The sequence below is a fragment of the Aulonocara stuartgranti genome (genome assembly GCF_965226115.1).
Source record: "Aulonocara stuartgranti genome assembly, chromosome: 9".
NCBI lineage: Eukaryota > Metazoa > Chordata > Actinopteri > Cichliformes > Cichlidae > Aulonocara > Aulonocara stuartgranti.
Genome location: NC_138960.1, coordinates 7,785,015 through 7,811,550, shown reverse-complemented (window position 1 = coordinate 7,811,550; position 26,536 = coordinate 7,785,015). Strand labels below are relative to the sequence as shown.

Below are 26,536 nucleotides of genomic sequence, written 5' to 3'. Positions count from 1 at the left end.
TGAGCCTGGTTCTGTCGGAGGTTTCTTTCTCTTAAAAGAAAGTTTTTCCTCCCCACTGTCGCCGAGTGCTTGCTCAGAGGGGTGTGTCTGCTGGGGTTTTCTTTTTAACACTGGAAGGTACCAAACCTTACATTGGTTTGGTACCTTCCAGTGTTGGTCTTTTCACATTGTAAGGTTTCCTTACAGTGTATTACTGTAAGGAAACCTTACAGTGTGAAAAGACCATCATTTACTTTCCCTTACAGATTGAAGTGAACTGAATTGAACCGAAAACACAACTAATTCAGCGCTTCAAGTTAATGTCAATAAAAATGTTTACATTTCATGCCCTGATTTCTGTTTGATTTCATTGTCTGTGAGTTGAACAAATTCATTCTTACCAACTTCGTGTTTCATTTAAACGTGTAACCTATTTTTAAACCTTTCAAAAATCTGAATATGGCAGAATACCGTTTAATAAAGCAGAATGTGATATTTTGTATCTGACTTATTTCAAAACATACATTGATTTATGTGTGGAAGAAGACAATGTAGCATTTTTTAAAGGCGAGAAAAGAAAAGAGCCAGCTGAGTCTATTATTGTTACCAGACAAGAATATAACTGCACCAAATTTTGGAAGATTAAATACAAGAAATTTTAATCTTTTGACAAAGTGATTAAGTGAAACATTTTGGATTTACTCAGTTTCGAATGATGAGATTTTCTGAAATGTAGATATATTTAAAATAAATACATTTTTAAAATAGACATTGAACAGGATACACTTCCTTTTCAACATGACACCCACCTTCAGAAGGCATGTGACGCTCCTTATTGGCCCACAGTTTTCACTGATCGATGTCTCAGGCCAAAGGGTTGAGTAATGAACCATGACGGCTCTGTAGGCACGTTCACTTATTCAACCTGAACTAAACTGAGAGCAAATTTTGGCTTTTAGGGAGAGGTGAAAGAGATACCTGTAAAGGAAAGAGGAGATGTTGATTCAAAGCAAAAAAAATATGAACAAATGAGATCTTCAAAGGTAGGAATTTTTTTTCTAACAATTAAATGGTCCAAACGAAATTTGATAAGCCTGGAAAAACACAGTTCTTTAAAGTAACACATTACATAACTGCGCTGATCATTTTTGTATAGTCCCTCTTACATATCCAGGGGTGTTGCTGTGATCAGTTTCTAAAAGTGAATAACTCAGCATTCCTGTTAGCCATGTACAGTAGTCGGATGCTGCGCACACAGCCGGCAGCAGCTTCTTGAAGCTCCTCGTCATCGGATCCCATCATGTGGATCAGTGGCTGTGGAAGTATACAGGACAGAGCTGACAACCAGCAGAAGAATGTATTCCCAACAAATCTCATTTACTAAAGAGTGTTTCTCAAAACTGAATTAAAACACCAGAAACACATCACATTTCAAAGCATGAGATGCATTATAATACACCAGTCCACACATCGGTGTGGTTAGCAAAGAAGCAGAGGCAAGGCATTCCTAGGATTTTCCCAGAAAAACCAGAAGATGAAGTGAGCTAGCCTGTGGATGAAAAAGCTGTGAACTTACAGAATAAGTCCGGTTAAAATCTAAAAAACTGCTGTTCTTCTACTTATAACCACATTATTTTGTAGAAAAATACAAAAGCAGTCTGCTCAGTGTCGAGGAGTGTGTGTGAAACATTTGTGTTTCATGTGATTAAAATCCAAATATACATTATGGAGTAGTGTTGCAACTCTTAACTGGTACATTAATAAGGGCAAACATAGACACAGATTTAAAAAGTATTTCTTAAATTGGCACATTCTTACCACCCGTTAAAAAAAATCTAATAAAAATGTAAGTCTAAATGGAGGAAACAAAAAAGCAGTTTGAATGTGACTGAATTTTGGAGTCAGATATCTAGGTACCACAGCACTGTAACTGACCTGAACTACTTCTTTTTCATGCATGGTAATACAGTTGTTGGGATTCCTTGACAGCTGATACAGGGCCATGGCTGTGCTCCGCTGTACCGAGCCTTCTTTCGACTTAAGGTTACGCACAAGTGGTGCCACAGCTCCAGCCTCACCAAATGATGCCCTATTGCTGCCCCACATGCAGCACTGTGCGATGGCATCAGCAAGATGGTGACGGAGCCTGTCATGAGTCTGGAGAGAAATAAGACGCTACTGAATCCCAGACAGCATTTTTTACATTGCCCAGAACAAGTTGTGTCTACTAATGCACCCCTCATTAGCTGGATTCATACAGCAGTGAGTGATTAAAGAGCACCTAAACTCAGCATAAAGACGGTATATGAATACTGACAACAACACTACAACCCTGTTGTTTTTCTCCAGCTGTGAGGTGTTCTTACTGTGTTAGTCAGCTTGGCCAGCGATGGGACAACCCCGAAATCAGTGAGGATTGCCAGATTCTCCTCATCTTTGGCTATTTTGCAGATGGCAGCACAAATACTTGCCAGCACCTCATTGTTTGTTGAGCTCAGCAATTTAACAATCAGTTGGAATCCACCGATGAGCGAGCGTGCAGTTTCTCCTGCATCCTAGAGTCAAAAAGTCTGTTATTAGCTGCAAATGAACACAGAAGATGATCAATAGGGGAGCAGTCCTAAGAATCCAGTCCAGTGGATCCAGTGAATAAGTACTAACAAAGCCCGACCCTGTTTCCAGAAAATATCAGGATGCCTTTTAAAATGTAAATAAAAACAGAATGCAAGCATTTACATTTTTTTTCTTCCATCCATCCATCCATCCATCCATCCATCCATCCATCCATCCATCCATCCATCCATCCATCCATCCATCTTCATCCGCTTTATCCGAGGCCGGGTCGTGGGGGCAGCAGCCTAAGCAAAGAGGCCCAGACCTCCCTCTCCCCAGCCACCTCCTCCAGCTTATCCGGGGGAACACCAAGGCGTTCCCAGGCCAGCCGAGAGATATAATCTCTCCAGCGTGTCCTGGGTCTGCCCCGGGGCCTCCTCCCGGTGGGACATGCCTGGAACACCTCACTCAGGAAGCGCCCAGGAGGCATCCTTGTCAGATGCCCGAACCACCTCAGCTGGCTCCTTTCGATGTGGAGCAGCGGCTCCACTCTGAGCCCCTCCCGGATGGCCGAACTTCTCACCCTATCTCTAAGGGAGAGGCCAGCCACCCTTCGGAGGAAGCTCATTTCTGCCGCTTGTATCCGCGATCTCGTTCTTTCGGTCACTACCCACAGCTCGTGGCCATAGGTGAGGGTAGGGGCGTAGATCGACCGGTAAATTGAGAGCTTCGCTTTTACACTCAGCTCCCTCTTCACCACGACGGACCGGTGCAGCGTCTGCATTACTGCAGCTGCAGCCCCAATCCGTCTGTCGATCTCCGGCTCCCTTCTCCCATCACTCGCGAACAAGACCCCGAGATACTTGAACTCCTCCACATTTTTTTTCTTTTTAATTTTAATTTTTATCTATCTATCTATAAATCGATCTATCGATCTATCAACTTTCAAATCACTGAAGTGGACTCTGACAAACAACATGAGTAACTGATGCTTAAATTATTTTCTGTGTTAAAGCTCAATTTAACTGGATTCTACACTGGTCCAAAATATGGATTGGCCTTGCTAACCACACAACTTAGCATAACCTTGTTCAAATATTGGCACACAATAACAACACAAAAATGTCCAAACTGCTGAGCTAGAGGTTTAAAGGTGGTAGTCCACTGGATTTGGACACAGTGGGTACATCAATATTTAATTTACAGCATTTCATAAGTTTATATGTTTTCTATGCTTTTAACATACCACGGTTACAAATGAATATAATGTTATTCTGTGCATGGTTGCTCTGTCCTCTGAGCTACAGCCACCCCAACTGTGTGCCTCTGGAGCTGGTAGCATGTTCAGAGAAGATTTTCAGCTGGGAAATCAGAAGCCATGCCACAGGATATTTACTCAGTCTGGCAAAAACACTGCAGAACTCTTTGGTTTACAGGATAAATATGTGCTTCACTTCACACAAACAGGAGACACAAAAGACCCAGTTTTAAGTCACAGACAACTAAAGAAATACATACCTCTGCATTTTCAATGCATGCACAAAGAGCCCAAGCAGCACTAGACTGAACATCTGCACTGGGGGTTTTTAGCAGCGACCACACCAGACGGATTCCATCAAGCTGGTCAATGATTCTGAAGAGAGAGAAAGACATGGAAGTGTTGTGAGAAAAGAGGGAATGAAAGACGGAATGAACAAACAAATAAACAATTGTAAACACATTTTGCCCACTGTGTGAAACTCCCCACAGTAACTGGCTATATTTTATCATACTAACAATTTTTTATTGGGCTTTTTATCCCAAACACATGTAATGGGTTTATTGTTAGTTAGCACTAATAGATAACTAACAACGTGAATTCTGACATTAAGTTGTATTTAGGTTTAGGTATGTTAGTCTGACCAGCTCACCTCCTAACAGTGACTGCAGGCCGATAGTAAAACACTGGGAATTAAACCACAACCACATTTAACACAGCAGGTACAATAAACAAAGCTTTTAAAACCTGTCATTAAGCCGGGGATAACAGGGTAACCTACCTGCATAATTACAAATGTAAAAAACAGGAGATTTCTTGAAGCATCAATGCATGACCAGTTAATGATACCGTGTTTAGATCCTTGACTTGATGTCATTCTTTTGTAAAACGGTATGACCGTATTGTCAAGAATATGTGAGTGTATGAATATATGAGTCAGACACATCACATTTTAACAGGCAGTTTGTCTTGTGTAAATTGTACTTGTGATGTACAGAAAGAGACAGACTTACACCATGTTATCCTTATTTGTTGCACAGGCACCCACTGCTTTGGTAACATTCACAAGCAGCGCCTGGTTAGATTACAGGAAGATGAATCGGTAAAGGAGCAAGTTGTAAACATGGCATCACCATTAATGCAAAAATAGAAAAAAAATCTAGATACCTGGTTTGGGCTTGTGAGCAACTTAACTAGTGGTTTGATGCCTCCAAACTCACGGATGGCAGCCTTGTTAGCAGGTATCTGGGCAAATTCTCCCAGGGCTCCCACTACATTGACCAAGACTTCTTCGGGTTGATCAGTTAGTAGATTCACCAAGATCTCCAAGGCTTTGTACTCTTGAAACCTTTAAGGAAAGAAGACAAAACTGGGGTTGTATGATATCACTTAGAATAATTTAGCAATTAATTATATTAACCAAAGAATGTAAAACAACACTAAGAGTTTACCAGGTTGTGCTAGACTGGGAACTGTAAACATTTGTGCTACCATTGGCAGCAAAAAAATACATAAGTGGAAAGTCAGGGGATGAATAAAGTACTTCTTATCTCACTTTTTAATCCATTCACTAGTCTGAACCATGTCTGGACCAATACTAGGAAAACACATGCATATCTACAATGGGAAGAAAACCAAGTCAAAAATAAATGTAAAATGTCAACAGCCAGCACACTGTGTGGCTCCAGTTTTGCCTTTTAACTGCACCATGGAATCAATGTCTGTATTATCATTAATCAAGAAAATGGCTAATATGTGCTGCTGTCCAGACCATGTAAATCATCAGTCACAGAAAAGAAAAAAACATCCTGTTGTTTGCAGTGGGCCACAGGGTCTCATTTGACCATGAACTTAATGACGGAAAAGAGAAGAAAGTCGACTTCCCTCTCAATACTCCTGTAACAAAACATATTCAAAAATGATTGTCATTTCAGTACGCCACTCAGCCTGTGACTGATTCTGAAATGAGCGCATGCCCCTAAAACCCTGTTACCATTAACAGCCTTTCCTTTTTGACAGTAATGGCTCTGTCGCTTCATTCCAAACTTTTGCCTGACCTAGACATTTCAACCTCCTAAGACCCGCACTCCTCTACGGCATGCATTTTTCATTTCTCTTTGATATTTGGTCACATTGGGGCCTTATTTTTGTTTTTAAGAAAAATAAGAGCCACATATGAGGATATTCGTTTAAAATTTTGATAGAACAGTAGCAGTATAATGTCCTTGTAAGTGGATATCAGGCCCTTGTCGAGCAAAATTGAGTATTTTGGTCTAAATAACCCAAAATGTGATGTCCAAATATGTGGACGCCAGGTCCTAGAAGGTTAAGTGATAAGCCTGAGAGAGTTCGAAAAAACAGATCCACTTACACATTCAAGTGGGAATTAAAAACATTTGCTGTACATCATGCTGGTTTCCTCCCGAAGAGGCGGCCAATTTCACCTTCATTCATATCCAGCTGTGCATGTCATCCAAAAAACACAACATAACACAACACACGGAAACCAAACCACAAAATGAGAGAACGCTGTCAACCTTTGTGATAAGTTAAAGTTAGAGTGAGGACAACCAAAGTGTTTTTTAGTCTTTGTAGTGTCACTAAATGTGCTTTACATAAGATTAATGGCATCATTTCTTCTCCCATGGAGGTTATGTACGTGAAAGTGTTTGTGCGTGTGTGCATGCATGCATGTCATTCTTTCTGTAAACACTAAAATTGTTTTTATAATCCTTATAAAAATGTCTAAGGCTGTAGAGTGGGGTCATGTTTACTATCCATTAAAGTTTGGCTAACATCCTCCGAGGTCTCAAAGGTTGAGTTGATAATTAATTGGTCAAAAATTGGTAAATAGCTTCAAGTGTAGAGTGTATTGTCAACATAGAGAAAGTACCGTACAAAGACCTATTTAAAACTATGTTTGTTACTGCCATTGTTTGTATGATAACAGCATATAAGAGATTCTAAATATCACATTACTTTGGACCTCTCACCTCTCTTTCATGGTCAAATGTTCATAAAATGTCTTTTATGTCGTAAACTGCTTAAAATTCTACTGCCATTGTTTGTAGTGGAAACATTTAGGAAGTGATACTGGCATATGGGAATTCTAAATATTACTTTATAGTTTTCATCCAAATATCATGTAACATTTGACCTCTGACCTCACTTTCAAAGAACAAAGAAAACGATAGGAACAAAATACAATACTGTTTCCTTGAAAGTAAATACAGCCCAGAGAGTGAGCTGCCTTGGCTGAGGTTTGCACTGTCTGAGCGCTTCTTCTGTTATTATTATTATCATTATCGGTAGCTGGATAACTGTTTTATAGTGTGACAATTCATTAAGTGAGGCAGAGACCCTGTACTGACAACAAGTGTTTTAAGCTGCTAAATTAGTCATGGCCAGTTAAGCTTTCATTGTGTCAGTTATGATATATGAAGTGCAGAAAGCCTTGTGAGTGCTACTGAACCCTTTTTTTAATTATTTAAGAATTCCACTAAAATCTGAACTACACATAAGAAAAAATGCATTTTCTCACCTCAGGAAAAAGCTTTCAACTTCATATAGTACTTTTTTTTTTAAAATCATAACAATTATTACAACAGACTAGCTTATGAGTTCATTTGCTAAACTGAAGGGAATAACCAACACATCCTGACGTCTATGCAATCAGCATCCACGCTGATCCTTTTGTTTAGCTGTGCAAAAAACTGAAATCTATAAAAATAACATGTGGTGATGGTATAATGTCCCTCATGCACAGAAGTCGGCAGGATGCGTTCTATATCCACCGCTGCTACTCATGTGTTCACAGACTGCATCATTCTGGCAAACATATGTTCGAAAGGCATGGGCATATGTGGACGATTCAGTGTTTTACTGCTATCAAACTATTTCATCAAGAGATTTGTCAAAGTCATACTAATCTGTTACATCTAATAACGAACACTAAAAAGTTATGAATACATTGTTCTTTGTGTCTCTTTTATATTCTCTTTTAAAATCTGTGTGTGTTAATGAGTGGTACCGCTGTGCTGTCTGAGGTATTCATACTTAGTTACATTCTCCTGGCTTATGGAACATTTCCATATTGCTCCGGTAGCAGCAGCCAGAAGTTGCTTGTTGTCTGCTTTATGCAGCAGTGAGACCAGTGGCTGCAGACCTTTATACTTGCGCACCAGGTCACGGGTTTGCTTATCCTCTGCACACTGCAGAGCAAAAAGAAAGAAGTGAGAGCTATGTTAACACTGTATAGAACTCTTTTAGTCCAAATCCTTTATTCTCCAATGGATCCAAGACACAGACAAGAAACACGGTACCTTAAAGATAGCACTGGCACAGTGCATTTGTAGCTCATCGTTGTCACTGCTTAGGTTTCTGACCAAATCTTTGATCATGCCTAAAGTCTGAATGTCATTCCTGTAGCTCTCCTGTAGTGACACAAGAATAAACAGATCACATAACCATGAATGAACCATGAGGTGCTGTAGGGTTAGGCTCAGTGTGTCTCAGGCAGCAGCCAAGAGTGAAGGCCATGGAGGACCAATTGGTGGCTATTGAGGCTGGCGACTGAGTCCCAGCCTCCCAGTCTCCTCTCTAGTGGGGAAGGAGCCTGAACTAGTGTGTGAGGTTGAGAGATACTGGCTAGATATAGCCTCACCTCAACACATGGCTTGAGCTATGGAACCAGTCTCCTAGAGAAGGACTGGACTCTGTTCTAGTCTAGAGTTGCCTTCAATGGGAGGTGGTGGGCTGCGGTGGGCATCCTTGAATTAGAGTTTTAATCAGTGGACAAGAGCGTTTGATCCCTGCACCTGCAAGCCAGGGAATAGGTCCTGGATGTTGTTTGCGCTTGGAGTACCCAGTGTACCCATAGTATCCACCCTTCTTGGAGTTGCTGGGTGGTGTGCTCGACAGTGCTCTGTCTGGAGCCTCTGTTTTCCTACTAGGAGACTTCCACACTCATATAGGCAACAATAGTAAAACCAAATGGTGTTCTGTTATTGGACCTGCACTATATTGCCAAATGTATTCACTCATCTATCCAAATCACTGAATGTAGGTGTTCCAATCACTTCTGTGGTCACAGGTATATAAAATCAAGCACTTAGGAATGCACACTGTTTCTATAAACATTAGAAAGAAAGAATGGGTTGCTCTCAGGAGCTCAGTGAATTCCAGCGTTGCACTGTGATAGGATGCCACCTGTGCAACAAGTCCAGCCATGAATACTTCCTAGCTACTAGACAGCCGACAGTCAACTATTAGTGGTATTAGCTCAAGAACAGTGCATAGAGAGCTTCATGGATTTGTTTTCCATGGCCGAGGAGCTCCAATTAAGCCTTACATCTATAAGTGCAATGCAAAGTGTTGGATGCCATGTTGTAAAGCATGCCTGGAGTGAAAAATCATGCTTCTCTGGCTGGAAGAGTCTGGTTTGGTGGTTGGAGTGATACTTTACTAACTGCACTGTGCCAAGTGTAAAGTTTGGTGGATGGGGGATTATGGTGTGTGGTTGTTTTTCAGGACTTGGGCTTTGCCCCTTAGTTCCAGTAGAAGGAATTAAAAAATTTTCAGCATACCAAAGCATTTCTGACAAGTTCATGCTTCCAACTTTGTGGGGAGAGTTAAGGAAAGAATGACAATAAGTCAGAATTGTTTTGTGCTCATCCAGTGCTCTCCTATGTCACACATTTTGTTCATAACCTTTAAGCACAGAATTTGTATGAACAACCAAGCATCGGAAAGTTACGGTTCGTGGCACCCAGTATCTCATGTGGTCTTGTTGGCTGCAGGCGGTGGTCTCCAGCTCACACTGGAGCAATTCACAGTCGAGCATGAACCAGTGAATATGAGAATTAACTCCTACACGTCTAAGGCCATGGCCATCAGCAGAAATAGGGTAAATATTTTGACCCCTCCAGATAAGGGGCTCGTTGCTGTCCCAAGTGGAGGGATTCTTGTTCCCTTGATTGAGGGAAGACAGGGGCAGAAGATTGACAAATAGATTGCGGCTGCTGTACTCGTCCGTCGTGGTCAAGAGAAAGCTAAATGTGAAAGCAAAGCTGGTCTATTTACGTCCCTACCCTCACCTATGGTCACAAGCTTTGAAACTAGTAGAAAACCAGCAGAAACTAAAAACTAAACATTTTTAAACAACAACAAAGAAAATGTAAATAAGAAAGTTAACTCTGAAACTAAATTTTAATTTTTTTTAAAGTTAAAATGAAATAAAAATAAAAACTAATTAGAAAATGCAAAACTATTATCAGTTCTATAAATGTATTTACAATAAAAAAGAAAGGGAAATTACTGGCATTGTCATTTAATAAAAATGATTTGCAGTATTTGTTTTAACACTTTGAATAGATGTTTTAATTTGACGACTTGTTGTCAATCCTAGGCCCCTCTCACCTCTGAAGCACATTCCTGTAGGGTGCCAACCACTGGAATAAGCATTTTCTGAAGTGGAGACTTGAGCAGGCGTCCCAGCAGAGGGATACCCCCAGCCTTCCGAATGGCCTTCTTGTTCTTGGTGCTCCTGCTGCAGCTCCATAATGCTAAAGCCCCACAACAGGCCACCTCTATATCCTCCTCCTGGCTGGGAGTAAGGCTGGCGAAATTAGGAAGGCAGTCCAGCAGCTTTACCTGATTGGAGATATAGACACCCCAAAACTTACATGTATATAAACACACAGATGAAGCTGTGTGCAGACAAGCAAACACACTCTGTATTTAATCTGATATTCAATACATATAAGATCTGTGAGCCTAACACAAATTCAAGAACTAAACTCAAAAAATTTATTTGCTAGATTTGGGTAATAATTGATGGTTCCAGATGGAAATAGCTCATTTTTGGTCATGATGGGTGGGATTAAAGTTCTGTTACTAGAACATTTCATTCAGGGAGAATTAAAACAACAGAGAAGTTAGGAGTGGAAAACTGTCAGGATAGATGTTGATGCTGAAAAGCCCAGTGTGACCATTTAAAGCCATCATTCTGTGTTCATTTGATTTGGAGCTGAACAAAATAAACAAGACATGGTGGCTAAATTAGGAAGGCAGTCCAGTCAAAGATCCCTCCATCAATAATCACAAATGCAGGTCAGAGGATGTAGGAGACATTCTATCTGGTACCCAGCACCCACTTTCTAATTTTAAAAAAAAACTGATGACCACTATCAGGCATCTATTGTGTGAAAAGGGAACATAATTCTTTACTTCAAGGAAGCCAAAACAACAAAAAAAACCTTTGAACTATGTTAATATATGGATTTCATCAGAATAAAACAGAATTTTTCTCAAAGTTTTCAGGTTTTCTGAGGTTATTACAAAGAAATACTACATCATAAATAAGCTGACCTGTGTTTTCAAGGAAAATCTGCCACTGTTGGACATTTTTCGTTATTACCAGTACAGAAAGATCAGGCTCAAATCTGCAGTGTTTTTTCCTGCTGCATTCCTCACCATGGGATTGTAGAGCTTGAGCCATGTCACACTCTGAACTTGCATTTTACTCTGCTTACACTCACCAGTTTATTGATACCACCATATAACCTGACATTTCTTCTTGCTCTGCGGAACTTGGCCACGTTAGCGATGGTCTCGGCAGCTAAGGCCTTCAGTTCCTTGACTGGTGAGTCCAGGATCTTCACTATGCTCTGCACGCCTTTCATGTCAACAATAACCCGACGGATTTGCGAGTTGTGGCTGATGGTTCTCAGTATTTTTAGAGATCCGATCTAATCACAAGAACACACATTAATATTAAATATAACCAGTTAAAAATTATGTTTGTTTTATGATAAAGAAACTTATGCCTACAAGAGGTCTCTAGTAGCCAAAAAAGTAGCAAAACTTTCCACTAAAAGTAGATAAAATGTTGCAGTACAACCCAGTTGAAAAGCACCAACCCACACATCTCATTAGGAATGCTATAGAATAATTGCTACCCCATTTTTTAAACAGCATGCTTTCTACCTTGCACTCATGTTTCTGAAACTAAAACACAGGCTGGCACACATGGCCAGCTCTGTTCATGCCAGCAGGCCATGCAGGTCCAACTTTGTCATGGCAACTCACTTTGCATTTGTGTTCATCTGTATCCAGCAAGTTAAGGAGGACTTTAAGGCCACCTGTGTCCTGGATAGCCATTTGGCATGACTCCTGCATCAAATTAAAGTCCATCATGGCACAAAGAGTGTCAACAGTGACTATCTGGTCACCATCCTGAAACAATAATTTCAAACACAAATGAATTAAAAAGTAGGAGAGGAGGAAATAACATTAAGAATTCTCCATTCTCTTATACTGCTCTTCCCTCTTACTCTGTTGTTTTTTTTCATAATGCTACACATGCTGGAGCTGTTTCATTGATGCCACAGCCTTGTACTTTAAGTGTTTAGCGTTGTGCTGGTTAACACTGATAGAAAAAAAATGATTTGCTGAATTCCTGGTGTTCAGTTTGGCTCATGGTAGGTTTCAGCATCTAATGGTAATGATATTATAAAATGACTACTGGGCAAACTATAAATAACTGTGCTGTGTGGCGTCCAGACACACACACACACACACACAAAGAGGTTTTTGTGAAACCTGAGTTTGCTTCTGTTGTGCAGAGTGAACTTATCATACCTTGAGATACTTAACCAGTTTCTGGATTTGCCAGTATTCAGAGGGCAGGTCTGTGTTAGTCTCTGGATGGCGATATGGCTGCTCCTCTTCCTCTTCACTCTCAGTGGAGCTCTCACTGAAAAGTTCCCCTGGCAGGGCTCCTGCTGATGTCTTCCTAAAATACACAAGAGCAACTTCTGCCTTTTTAATTAGACATACAATCAAAACCCTATATGTCTAACGTCTTGGTTGAATTTACCCCAATTGCAGATCTAGAGGAAACTCTTAAAAGGAAAACTTACAGTTTCTGGGAAGACACGTGTCCAGGTGAAGAAGATGCAGATAATTCTGCTTTCGTCTTGCTCTTGGCTCTTTGTCTTAGATTTTTGTGCTCATCTTCAGAACTCTTAAGGGGTTTATTTTCCTCTGTTTTACTATAATGAGGTGAAATAAGAGTCATTATAGCTGCTTCATGGCTACAATCAGATCCCTTGCACTTTTAACCTCTGCTTAGTTTAATTTAGCCCAGCTGCAGTGCAAGAAGGAACCCTTGTAGGTTTTGACAAAAGAGATCTTACCGTTTTTGGGAGGACATGTGTCCAGGTGAAGAAGATGCAGAGAATTCTGCTTTTATTTTGCTCTTGGCTCCTTGTCTAAGACTTTTTTCCTCCTCTTCAGAACTCTTATGGCCTTTATTTTCCTCTGTTTTACTGTAATGATGTGAAATAAGACTCATTATACCTACTTCTATTTTGAGATGGTCACTTTTCTGGCATAATCATTATTTAACAATTCAGGACAGGGTTCAGCATTTTTTAAGCAATTAAGATTAAAAAGACCAGTTTCTCCTCAGATGGGTACAAATATCCTGAGGTAAAGCTGCAACAGCTCAGCCCTTGCTAGATCTATTTATCAATCAAAGACCAAATTTGATAGATCTTTTGGGGATTCTTTTCTCATACTTATTCCTAAGTTTTGTGTTTAGCAGAGAGCAAAGAGGGTTTCCCTTGAATTTCTAAACCATATAACGATGTTTTTATAACATCTTAGCAGATACACTAAACACATGCATTAAAGACTTGGCATCATGGTCATCAAAGTTCATCTGCTCTTCAAGAAGAATACCTGCAATGCAATGAATATTCAGAAGAATTCTTAAGTGAGGAATCATCACATACCCACATGTAGACAAGATACCACTTGGTCTTGGTTCATATATGTTCCTACGTGTTGTGTGCAGCTCAAGCTGTAGTTGCTCATTCACAGTCTTTTCCTTTTTTGTTGATAGTTCTTGAACTGCAGAAGCCTGCTGGTAAGGGGGAAAGCGAGAAGTTGAAGAATGAGTGTAAATACCTCTTCCAATTTGCAACAAAACAAGCGAAATTTGACTGTAAAGTGCTTTGTAGTCTGACTGTACATTTCTCAAATTCTTGCTTATATAAAAAAAGCTATTCTGATTAAGCTGATTAGCATTTCTTTGACTTCTTGTCAATCAGCGTGCTGTATTTTCCATCCATTTTTGCAACTCTATGTCTGACAAAGTCTTGGTCATGCCACTCAAGGAAGACTCATATAAAAACCACGAAAGAGTAAAAAGTTATAATTAAAAACACAAAATTGACATAAGAGCCCGTACTCAACAATATATGGACTTATTTATTTGGGCTGTGTTTGTGCATTAGCTAGAGCCAAGCATGCCCAATTGCTTTTTTCATTGGCTTGTGTTTTATAAAACACAAAGTGCTATTGGAAACGTATGTCAATATACAAACCCACAGTTTGACTGATACTTGGGGACGTCTAGTCCATATGCGGCACAGATGTTTCCTATACACAATGTCTCTGTGCTGTCCTTTTTTTGCTTTTAGCCTTTATTTGGACAGATGCAGTGAAGAAAGACAGGAAAGCAGGGAGAGAGAGAGGGGGGTTGGTTTCACGGACTTCAGGTGGAGACCTCAATGCACTGTAAGGAGTTTTTTATGTCTTGGCATCAATGCCACCTATCACCTCCTGTGGCCAGCTTATTATTCCATCAATACATATGCCCTATCAGCATATGATCTTATTCCTGTTGTTCAGTTTGCTTTTCAGAACCTTTTTTACCTTCTAGAGGTACTTGGCTATGGCAGGCCTTCACTTCACCTCAGTTCCCACTGGCCTGTGGGATAAGAAGGTACTTGCAGCTGCACTTTTTATCTGATATTCTATCTTCTAGCAAGTTTGGATCACCTTCCCTCTCTTTGCAGCTATTCGCCTACACGTTCCCAGTCTGAATGACATCTTGATATCCTCGCTAATGATCCTGGTGATGTAATGTTCCCTCACTGATGGGATTTTGCCAGTGAGCCGGGGGACTCCTGCTCTTGGTTGAGTGGCTACTTGAGGTTGGGCACAATCTTTTTCCTCTGATAAAGATTAGATCCTTCTGTCCCTGTAGGCAGCTGGGTATCAACTAGTTCAATTCTGCTGGTCTCTTTTACTACAGTTGGTTCATTATGTCCATATTGCTCACTACTGTTTCCACTGTGCAATAGCCTCTTAAACTCCAGCTTCATCTTTTATTGATGTCATTGCAGTGAGCTGCCAGGTGCTTCTTGGGCAGTGTGGATGTTGGCTTTTGTGTTCATCCATAGTTCCCACATGTGTTAAAGATAACTGATCTCTTACTGCATTGGCTGGAATAGTAGCATCCATCAATTCTGTGTTGTCAGTCCTTGTCCATGTATAAGGCATACATGGACAAGTAGTAGTTCCAGTAGTCCACTTATCATCAGTATATCTGGGCATATATACAGATGTATAGTATTGCACTATTGCAAAAAATTCACATTCATTCACTCAGCTTAAATGGCTGAGAGTAGTACAACATGCTAATATAAACTGGGAGTTGGTGCAGACTATTGACTGATTAGCAAAGTCTGATAAAAAGTAAAAAAAACAGGGACACTGCAGGTTCATATACTAACAACTGCTCAATCATTGAAGTCATGTCCAGAAGCATACCCTGCTTTGCTGTCTGTTTGGTCTCTAACGAAATTTTTTAGCCTGGATTACAGAATCCCAACTCTGTGTACAGATATGAATCACACAGCATCAGTCATAAAATCACAGGATTAGAGAGAAGGTTCATAAGACAAAGAGGCATTTGAGAACCCACACACTTTTGCTTAGAGAGTTACAATTCACAGCAAAAAAAAAGACACACCTTAATGTGTTTATGTTAATTGCTATAATTCTACTCTACCTGGTTTATTTTATCAGCAAAATGTGGAGATCTGCTCTTCAGAAGTGTTACCAGGTCTTCATAAGCATCACTTGTTCGCTCATATCCATTCTCCTCCCCCTCCTGTTTTATGCCCTGTGAAAACAAAGTTAAATTAACTTTTTTTTATTCCAAAAACCACAATTTATTGTGGCTCACATGTCAGCTGTTGTTAGTTAAAGTTACAGTTGAGCTGAGGTTAGAACATATCTGAAAGCTTGTGTGAAAATGAAATGATTTGACACTCCCTAGCAGATCATTACATGGAGAAACCTTTGGAATGCAAGCATGCTGATCCACACAGGTATGCACACATGGGTATTCACAGACGCGGACTAAAGCTTTCTTGGCTGCTGCCTCAAAGCACACTGTGCGCTGTCTATCTTGCGTGCTGCACAATATCGTTTATTACTTAGTAAATACTGATATCTATGACTAGCTAGTTTATTGTGATGGTGCTTTGTTTTCTCTATTATTATGTTGCTCTTTGTTGTTTGCTGTCTCCTCTGTTTGTTTGTTTGTTTGTTTGTTTGTTTTTTCTCCATACAGGTGACCCAGGAGTTTTTTTTTTTTTTTTTTTTTTTTTTTTTGTCTCTCTTCCCCCCCCTTCTCACCGTCTCTTCTCCCCTTGGGTTTTCTTTCTTTCTCTCCCCCTCTCTCTCTCATTCATTCCCCCTGTCCTATTTATTAAAAAAAAAAAAAAAAAAAAAAAAAATGACAAAGGATGAACTGAAGCTCTGCCATCACGTAATGTCGCATACTGCTGTTTCTGATGTCATTTAAAAAAAAAAAAAAAAAAAAAGCTGAAGTGTGTTGACAGGAAATAACAGTAGGTGGGGGAGACGTATTGTTCCAGCGGAGCCACACTTGTTGTGATTCCTTCAGCATCTTTGTCCAGTGTCAGTTACGTCCAAACATAAAACTTCTAGCACAAAATGTTTGGAGATTGATGTGTTTGAGTAGCATTATTATCTGCTTATCTGTAATCATGGTTGATTCTAAAAGTGTGAAATCCCTTTGTCATTAAATTTATGACAGGCAGAAATCGAACTTACGACTCCCGCTCCAGCTATACATACACAGATTTCCTTAATTTTCTCTTTGTGACCTCACATCAGTCAAAAGGATTAACTCAGTAAGCAGGCATTGAACTATTTTCCAAATCCTTTTGTATGGTCTTCTTTTTCTTACCTTTTATCAGCAACAAAAATAATTTTGAGTAACTGAAAGGAAGGGGCAAAAAGGAGGCGGAGGGAGCATTTAAAAATTAAACTTTCAGTACCTGTAAAGATAAAACAAAACAGTTACTGGGACAGAAGATGTCCAACTCCCTAAATTATTTGTGAAGTACTTTTCTAACTTAAAACTTCTGTATCAGATAGACATGATTCAGGTGAGATGTGTTTGTTGAGAAAACTGCCGAAGATAACATTGTTGTCCCAGAATACATCTAAGGGATTTTGAAGGAAGTTGTTTGATTGCAACAAAAGGTGGAAGGAGGTGGGTGTAGGATAGGGGATACAGAGACTGAACCTGTCACTCTATTGTTTTTGTTAGTGGAGAAGAAAACGCAGTGCTGCTTTTTATTTTTATTTATCTGCTTTTTTTTTTTTTGCTCTGATATTTCTTTTATTTCTGAAGTCAGCTTCTACATTTTCAAGGAACCGTTAAGTATCTCGTGTTTTAACTGTACTATATTTGCCTTATCTGCAAAATACATCAACTGTACCCGGTAATTAATTAAACCAGACATTATTTTTCACTTTTTAGAAATTCTTATTCCTCTATTAATAGATTAAAGGAGTTTTGCTTCTTACATTTTTGAGTGGTAAGATTGTTGTGTTATAGGTCTTAGTCCAAGCACTGAAAGGAGCTTAAATAGGACAAAATCACAGAAAACAGCTGAACTCTGGCATAAAAGCAGATGAACCACATGTGGAGAACTAGTGCGGCGTATAAAGTGCATACCTCTGATCTTAGAATTGTTATTTTGAGTTCAGAAATGTTTTCACACTGGCAAATGTGCCAATATGAGATGCTTGGATGGTATACTCACAGCTTTGAAACAGCTAATTGTGGGTGGTGATCCTTCACTGTGAACTTTTTATTATGCTTGTCTAATACGAGTAATGCCAGTGTTTGGAGACTGCAGCACGACCAAAATAATGTCGACATTTGTGCAATCCAGGCAGAAGAATTCAACCAGAACTTTATAGATTTGGAACAGAAAGTTCTTTCACAAATAGCGACAGAGTTGTTGCAGGGCAGCAATTTACCTGCAAAATGGCATAGGCACCCAGCAACCGCACTTTTGTATAGGATTATAACCAGAATACATCCAATTGAGTCACGTCCCCTATATCAAAGAGATGCATTGCAGACAATTGCGTTCATCGGTGCAGACTCATTCAGATCAGTTGTAACTTGTTTGTAGTCAGCGGAGAGCGATGGTTTAGATGTTGTGCCCAACACCAGGCAACTTGTGCAACTGGCTTGTGAATCAAAATGTTTTCTGCAGCTACTTGTAATTGTTTACCAAATACCAATAATCTTTATTTTTCTGCCTGTCATAAAGACATTGCTGTTCTATTTTTACTCTAGTGTGACCGAGCCATAAGGGAAGGACCCACCCTCTACCATTCAACCACTAGCAGGAAGAGCTGTTGTTGGTGCAGGATAGAAAGCTAGCTAAAAGAAACAGCAGCAAATTTTAACCAGATATTGACACTGCATGTGTCAGCCAATGTTAATTTGTTAATTTTTTGTTAATTAATGTGTGCTTTCCTCTGAAAGCACACGGTTGACACTGTAAACGTTTGCAAAATGCAACAGTAGATGCCAGGATCATGATCAAATCATGATCAAATCATCATTTTGGTTGACATGACACGAAAAGAGAAAGAAAAAAGAAAGAAAAAAAAAAAAGAGAAAAAAAAAAAAAAAAAAAAAAAAAAAAGAAATGATTATGTTTTAAGTCATATTTACATAGAAATATAAAAGATCACAATGTGGACCACACTGCCTTTCTACGGAAGAGGATTAGGGCCACTGGAAAAAGAATCTGAGAAAAAAGTTAGAATTCTGACTTTTTTCTCAGAATTCAGGAAAAGAAGAAAAAAAAAGACGTGCCCACTTTTTTTTTCCAGTGGCCCTAATCCTCTTCCGTACCTTTCACTTCTAGTCTTACCCCATTGAGAAAACTCCCAGCAGTGCTACAGGTAATGTAGAGGGTTTCAGTGTCACAGGGCTCAATCACAAGGTAGCAAATGTCACCCTGCACCTGTCTCCACAGGGGGGCACGATAGCCATTTGAAAATTGAAAGTCTGAAAACAAAAACAAGAAAGCCAACTTAATAACCTTGGAAATGGTTAAAGGTACAGTCCGTTGATTTTCGAGTTTATTTCACAGAAAAAAAGAATTCAGCTTCAAGCCTCATCTCCTGAACTCAAGTTAGGGTTCTAACCAGGGTTCATACGCATTTTTGAGCATCAAATTCAAGCACTTTCAAGGTCCATTTTCAAGCTTTTCCAGCACATTACCAAAAAAAAAGAATGCCTGTTTCACTTTGCATCACCTCAGTAAGACCATGTAAAAATTAAAACAAACCATCTTAGGTCGACTTAAATGTACTTTGTGCCTCTTGTTAAAACAGAGAAAAATGCACCACACAAAAATACTGAAAAAGGAAATGGTTGCCTTATATGCATATAGTATACAAACTCAAACATATTTCTCTTAAAAATTAAGATATGCAAATGTGAACAAATGAACTTGTTAGAGATATTCATCTCCACTTGAAAAAAACAACAACCCCACAAAACAAGAAAACTGCACCAAACACCACAATAATACACAGCAAGGCCAAATTAATAAGTCTCTTATCAGGTATTGATGCTTCTTTCCTATGTGACACAAAAATAGGAGACAGATGTTTGTTTTTTTTAAGCACCCATGCCCAGAAAAATGGGGGCAAAAGGGAGGAGATCGCGTTTAATCGGTTATAACAAGAGGTCAGAAATATAAGTGCCGACGTGAGTAGTGTCCATAGAAACCTCCGAATCTCAGCCAGAAAATCATGTAAACCATTTCAACAACAACCAAACAAAGCGAAGATACCAAACAGTTAAAAGAGCAGCTATGTCACCATGAATCTGTGGACAGGTAATATCCATATTTTGATTTATGATTTTCTGGAGTTAAAGGTGTTATATGCTATAAAATACTTTTAAATAAATTAGGTGAAGGGACTTTAAGAATGCACAAGCATCTACCTAAAATCTATTTATTTAGTCTATCATCTGTGATATAATTATGCAAAATTATAATGTGTTGTTCATCTCCCTTAAACAAACAGGCAGCCTTAAAGTATGAAATATTAATATATTAAAACACTTAAATTTCTCTGCTGTCTTGCTCATAGAGGGGCTGTCTGATTGTTGAGGTTTTCTCTGTATTATTTTAGGTGCTTAGCTTACAAAATAAAGGTGATGGTTGTGATTTGGCACTATATAAATTGTTTTGAATTAAAGTAAAAATATAGTGTGTAACAATTTTCTTTTTACGCAAACAGTAGTTGAACCACACCAGCTGGTGCAGCCATCATGGGGCACAGTCTAAATTTCATGTTTTTGATGTTTCCTACAGTAGCTAATCTACTGACATCTAACAGTGCAGCATGATATCATTGGTTATGATGTCTATAGTTATACTTGCAATATAAATCGGATTTGAATGGGGTTTTTTTTGTTTGTTTGCTTTTTCTGTAGAATAGAATAAAATGTGTCATTATGTGTGCATGCTGCTAAATGCAATGCAATGAAGCAAAATACCTGAGCTGAAAAATGACTTTGTAAACTGGAATCTGTCTCTCATGTCTTTGAGAGCAGCAGAACACAGCTTTTATGCAGCATTAGAGTTAACAGTGACTGCTTTCCTCGTATTCCAGTAAAATGTGGAACTGATTCAAACCTGATGTGTATCGCAGCGACTTCAACAGCCCTTTATCCCCTCCACCGCAGAACATTTGAAGGATTTCCACTTCATTCTTCACTGCTTTGGGGTTCAGCCTTACTTGTCTTTTGTGAATATTAAGGAAAACAAAACAATAATTCATTAGTAGTTACTTTTTTCAATATGCTTCCTAGTCCAATCAGATAGGCTGTTTCAAATGTGCTTGAACATGTCTAAATGGAAATATTGTGGAGCACTCACTCTGATATGTCTTTAAGAAGCTTGTCAAGGATCTGTTTGTCCATGTCTTGGAACAACTGAAACAGTTTGACCTTGACCTCCAAGTCCTTAGATAAGCCTTCCTCCTTCGTCCTGTCTACCACACTTACTGCATCGTCATGGGCTTCTATCGCCAGGTCAGAGGAAAAGCTCCTACCAAGAATCTTAACCAGGGGCTCTTTGTTTTCTGAACAACAAAAGAGGGGAGGTTTAGCGATTCAAATTCAAATGCTATGAGTTGGATTCATTCTGAACTATAAAAACAGCTGGCTTTGACTGTACTTTGTTTCTTTTCAAAACTAAGCTAATATTATCTCTCCATAACAAAACCACTGGCAGTATGAAATAAGTATTACTATATTCATCATGTGTCCATCTGTTAAAGAAATATATATTAGTTCAGAGAAAGAATTACCAATGGTGGCATAATTGGATGGCTGTACACAGTAACAAGGAGGACAAACACATTAAGTCTGTGGGTTATGGAGGAATGCTGGTGGTTGGACTGCTTAGGATGCAAATTGGACTCAAATTTACCTTCTAGACATGCCCGAACCTCCACCAACTTCTTATCATCTGCCAGATGAAGCAGTTTAGAGAGCTGGCTGAAGCTGCGTACATAAACAGTCAGTGGAGAGAGCTGCAGGAGTGGATGGCCCTCACTATCTCTTTTGTGGGACTGAACATCTGAGTCACTGAGTAGGAAATAAAACAAAAAAGAAACTTTAATTGCCTGAAATGCTTAATGGAGATCTGAGTCTTTGTTTTTGTACTTCTGATGAAATACAGTGGAACGTTCTCAATCTTACTGAAGCTGAAAAACAAATTAATTACAGTCCACATGCAGCTTTGAGTATGTCTAAGGTAAAAACATTTGGAGACCATGGTGACAGCAAATCCTGCACAGACACATAATACTGAGAGCCAGCCAGCTGCCCACTTCATGATTAGACCAACCTGATGTCGTAGTCTGTTTTGAAATCAGACGCCACTAAAGTGGTACTCCACTGGAGTGGCTCCTCAAACACATGTTCAGCTTCCTGTGGGTGTTGGGAACTAAAGTGCTCCACAAAGTGCAGGATTTCTTTCAACAAGGACTCATTCATTGGTGTGGATGCCAGCTTTGCAGTACTGGAGCTGACCATGGTCCATTGGGCAGCCCTGGTCAATGATATCCCCATCGCTGTGTCTGGGATACTCTAAAACTTAACATTAACAAAGGAACCATTTAAAACAGCCTTTTAAGTCTTGGTTTGCTTGTTGGATATGACAGGAAATAAATAAATATTTCTGGATGGATTCATGGATAATTTAAAAAAAAAAAGAAGACAGATGCTTGCACTGGTATCATGATGGCCATAGTGGGTCATTCAAATAAATGGCATGTACCATATACACTATATAATCCCCTCCCTGCTCCCATCATTATTATAGCTAAATAAAATCTAGAGAGCCAGACCCTTACGTCTGTGTTAGCTGCAGAACTTTAACAAAAGAAAGACATATCCAACAATCAAAACTCGCTAGAGGACAGCAATGCAAAAATAAACAAGTAATGTATTATAATAACGGCGTTAACGAGACTGTGAAGAGCACCAGCACACTTTCTTGGGACAGGAGTGACTACAGTTAAGCGTATTTTTATGCTACAGAGTCCCGTTATTAGAAAAGCCGATGGTCTTCAGCTAATATTAGATACAACAACTGAAACCACACCGAGGTATTCCTCATTAATTCACCATGAAGCAAGTCTCTTCCGCTGTCTGTCATGAAGTTATGACTATCTGTTTTTTACCTGTATTAGTACAAACTTACCGTGTATTTTAACTTGCTTTACAACACCTTTACTGGTAGCTAGTCAACCACAGTGTCCATAGAAACAAGACCACTATCGGCTCTAGTAAGTGCCCCTCCCACTTTTGTTGCCATGACACTGGTAAACGAAACGGCAAGCGAGTTAAGTCAAAATTCACAAAACCAATTGTTTCAGTTGACACATGACGATAGAAAACGACTTTTTATATAGAGAAGAAGAAGGAGAAGAAGAAGAAGAAGAAGAAGAAGAAGAAGAAAGGTGGTGTCAAGTGTTGTTGTTGTCACTTACTGAAGTTGGCAATCTTTTCAGCTGCTGGTGAACATGTTAGGAGCCTACAAGTCATGTCCTGCGACCCAATCACTTACTGTATTCAAATTCAAATTTTATTTGTCACATACACAGTCATACACAGCACGATATGCAGTGAAATGCTTAGACAACTGCTCGTGACCTAAAATAAAAGACTATGAATAGGATAGGAAATAAATATGAAAATTTAAAAAAAAAGAAAGTTAAAAATAAAATAACTGTACAACAAAATACACAATATAGAAAATATATAAGAATATATGAAGAAATATAGAACAATAAGAGCAGCTGTACAAGTAATAAATGGTAATGAAAGAAATGTAATGTCCAGGGTTGTGCAATCCACATATTTAAGTGTCTTGTGCAGTGCAAAAATGCTTAAAAGTGATTTATTTAAGTGACGTGTGACTAAGTGAGTGATTTGATTAGATGACCATGCAGTGTAGTTGTGAAGTGCCCACTAGTGTAAACAAATGTCCGGAATGTCCAGTGTGTGTGTAAGAACCATATGTGTGGGTCAGTACTGTGTGGTGGTGTGATTGAGAGACCGTATCGCCTGCGGGAAGAAGCTCCTCCTCAGTCTCTCTGTGTTGGTCTTCAGGGAGTGGAATCGCTTTCCTGACCTCAACAGAGAGAACAGTCTGTTGTTGGGATGGCTGAGGTCCTTCACGATCTTCCTGGCCTTGGTCCAGCACCGTCTGCTGTAGATTGAGTGCAGGTCAGGGAGCTCGGAGCGGATGGTGCGCTCAGCTGATCGCACAACCCTCTGTAGAGCTCGTCGTCTGTCCTGCATGGTGCTGTTCCCGAACCAGGTTAAGATGTTTCCCGTCAGGATGCTCTCTATGGTGCACGAGTAAAAGTTCCTGAGCACCTTGGAGGGCAGTTGGAAGTCTCTCAAGCGTCTGAGGTGGTAGAGACGCTGAAGGGCCTTTTTCACCATGGTGTTGATGTGACAGGACCATGACAGGTCCTGCGTGATGTGAACTCCGAGGTATTTGAAGCTGTCCACTCTCTCCACTGGGCACTCGTTGATGACAGGGGTCTGGTAGTTCCTCTCCTGCTTAGTGCTGAAGTCCACTATCAGCTCCTTTGTCTTACTGACGTTTAGAAGGAGGTTGTTCCTCTGGCACCAGTTCTCCTGTACTGTACTACTTTGTTATTTTAATGATCACAGAAGTGTAGTAAACTTTTCACGGATAATATTTGTGTTTAGTAAGTCACATAAACCAGTAAAATAAAAAGCTATGAAATGTTCAGGATTTAGCCTGTGGAAGGTTAGTGTGTAACAAATGAGATAATTATAAAAATCACTTTGTGTGATAGTTTGCATGTGAGAGGTGTATGAAAACACAGCTGCTGGGTGATCTTATGTGTGTTGGGAAATAATTTATAATTGTGATTTTTTCATGAAGTTATGGCTATTGCCATAACTTGGCAATAGCCATAACTATGGCTATGCCACGTGTGTCTCTTAGATACAGTGAGTACCAAAATGCCACTGAAAATTTGTCACACTTTCTCAAGGATGATACAGTTTGATAACCTCGAGTCAATATGTGTGATGTGTGATGACAAACTAGCTGCCTTAAACTAGCCCACTGAATGAACAATGGGCTTTGAGGTCGGTTCCATAATCATTAATAATCAAGGAACTGACCTCACAGCCCATTGTTCTTTCAGTGGTGCTAGTTTCAGTCATTGTTCAAAGGTACTGTTTATAAGGTTGTGAAAATCCTGCAGTCAGCTGAGACTCAAAGTCGTCACTTAGAGGAGTGACAAAATGTTCCTCCCACTGAAGACGCTACGTCCAGATGAACAGAACTTTTGGGGATTTACTTACTTGGATGACTGAACATGCATCAAGACATAGCTCCCATAACAGAGGTGTGGGACAAGTGGGTAAAGGTTCTTCAGATTTTAGATTTTTAGTGAGTTTGGGTCATTTTTGACCCTAGGCGTGTACAGGACATGAGGACAACAGGAGGGCTAGAGTGTCTTCCTTAAAAGATGCAAAGCAACTTGTGGTATTAACAATTTAAGAGAAAATTTGGTCAAATACACTTACTTAGCACCTCCTAAACCCATCACTGTGCAAGCTTTAGACAGCCTGGAGGTGCTGTTGCCAGTACCCAGTACATCTCCGCATATTAAAAATGAGCCACTGACCTTGTTTGCTTTTGGGGGGGAAAAACGTATTTGCCCATTCATTCACTTGTGCGTACAGCCTTGGGAGTGTGGAGGGTTAGTGCCACATTACTGTATGTGAAAGCAGCCATTTTGTGTCCCCCTTTACTCTAGTATCCTAATTATGAAGCAGGAATGAGTGAAAGACATCAGCAGCAATGTGTGGACATACTGAGTAAGTGGCTTCTCCTCCTCTCCCCCCACCTAGCACTTCTCTGCCCAACACCATTAACTCTCCTTTGCTCTGCTCTACTCTCAAAGTGAGCACCATGGAAGGTGTTTGGGTTAAGTCAACCTGATTTTGATCAGTACAGGATTTCTTTTGAACATCAAGCGGAGGGCGGCTAAATCCTCTTCTTAGGAGCCCCCCCCCCCTTTCACCACCTCCACCTGTTCATTACCTTTATTCAAAAAATATGCAACATTTTATTAAAGAGAAGTAGGGATTGTGCTGGTAAACATAAAGTTGTGTTCACTCTTTGCTTGGCTAACAACATATATGAATTAATTTGGGGACATTGCAATTACAAGTTTAGTCGTATTTTCTTTAATAAAAAATGCAGCAGTTATCAAGAATAATGTAAATTCATACAATGTGCCACTTAAAGAGTATATCATTACAGGGAGACATTAAAAAGGTATTTTCTGGAGACTGTACAAATGTGACTTTGATCTGTAAGATGGGCAGCAGGGGGGTGGGGAGGTAGAAAAACTGAATAAACAAAAAGACAAAAAAATGTTGGGACAAAGTATGGCAGACAAGAGTGTTAAAGACATTTAAATCATATTACATCAGAGCAGTATAACCAATCATGCTTACACTTAAAAAAAAGGACACAAATCAAGTTTGTATATGTCACAGTTGGTGGAAAGGGAGAAATAAATGATGCACAATTTGGAAACATACAACCTGAGCTGGACATTCAGCAGAGTAAGAGAGTATTCTTAGAGTAAAGAAAAAAAAGAATAAATATAGAGTTTAAGGAATCATTTAGACAGTTTGGATAATATGCTTAATGCTTTTTTTTACTGAGACTTTGGAAGACTGATAGCACTCTTAGAGTTTTAAATGCAGCTAGAGATTGGAGGCAATCAGCCGAGCAAGCACAGAAATTAAGAGATGAATTCAATATGAACTAACTGTTATTAATAGGGATGAACAATGTACTAAAATCACAAGTTCAGAAAGACTAGCAGACATAGGCTAGCTCCTCCTAATTGTTTCCAGTCTCCAACTATCCTTGCGCTCTACCTCCATGTATAAAGGACAACTTATCCATTGGCTTGTATTTTGTCATATACTAAGCAGATATTAAACACTGCTAA

General features: G+C 39.5%; 1 protein-coding gene across 3 annotated transcripts; it reads right to left on the bottom strand.

Moving 5' to 3' along the window:
• Nucleotides 1-591: 591 nt before the first annotated feature.
• On the bottom strand, nucleotides 592-22,834 carry LOC309713675 (outer dynein arm-docking complex subunit 2-like). 3 transcript variants are annotated; one of them, XM_082545474.1, is made up of 23 exons: nucleotides 22,717-22,834; nucleotides 21,859-22,106; nucleotides 21,439-21,596; nucleotides 20,884-21,088; nucleotides 20,641-20,747; nucleotides 18,859-18,995; nucleotides 15,654-15,767; nucleotides 13,588-13,715; nucleotides 12,988-13,119; nucleotides 12,712-12,843; nucleotides 12,431-12,584; nucleotides 11,879-12,025; nucleotides 11,329-11,538; nucleotides 10,208-10,441; nucleotides 8,113-8,223; nucleotides 7,847-8,001; nucleotides 4,958-5,138; nucleotides 4,804-4,865; nucleotides 4,051-4,165; nucleotides 2,346-2,534; nucleotides 1,915-2,136; nucleotides 1,146-1,293; nucleotides 592-957 (listed from the first exon to the last, which is right to left on the bottom strand). In XM_082545474.1, the coding sequence occupies exons 2-22, from the start codon at nucleotides 22,080-22,082 to the stop codon at nucleotides 1,168-1,170; spliced, it is 3,243 nt and encodes a 1,080-aa protein (XP_082401600.1). In that variant the 5' UTR covers nucleotides 22,083-22,106; nucleotides 22,717-22,834; the 3' UTR covers nucleotides 592-957; nucleotides 1,146-1,167. The 3 variants fall into 3 exon arrangements, with proteins under 3 accessions (XP_082401600.1, XP_082401598.1, XP_082401599.1); XM_082545472.1 differs by having other exon boundaries at nucleotides 593-957; nucleotides 13,588-13,718; nucleotides 22,717-22,833; XM_082545473.1 differs by having other exon boundaries at nucleotides 593-957; nucleotides 13,588-13,718; nucleotides 21,859-22,100; nucleotides 22,717-22,833.
• Between the last annotated feature and the right edge of the window lie 3,702 nt (nucleotides 22,835-26,536).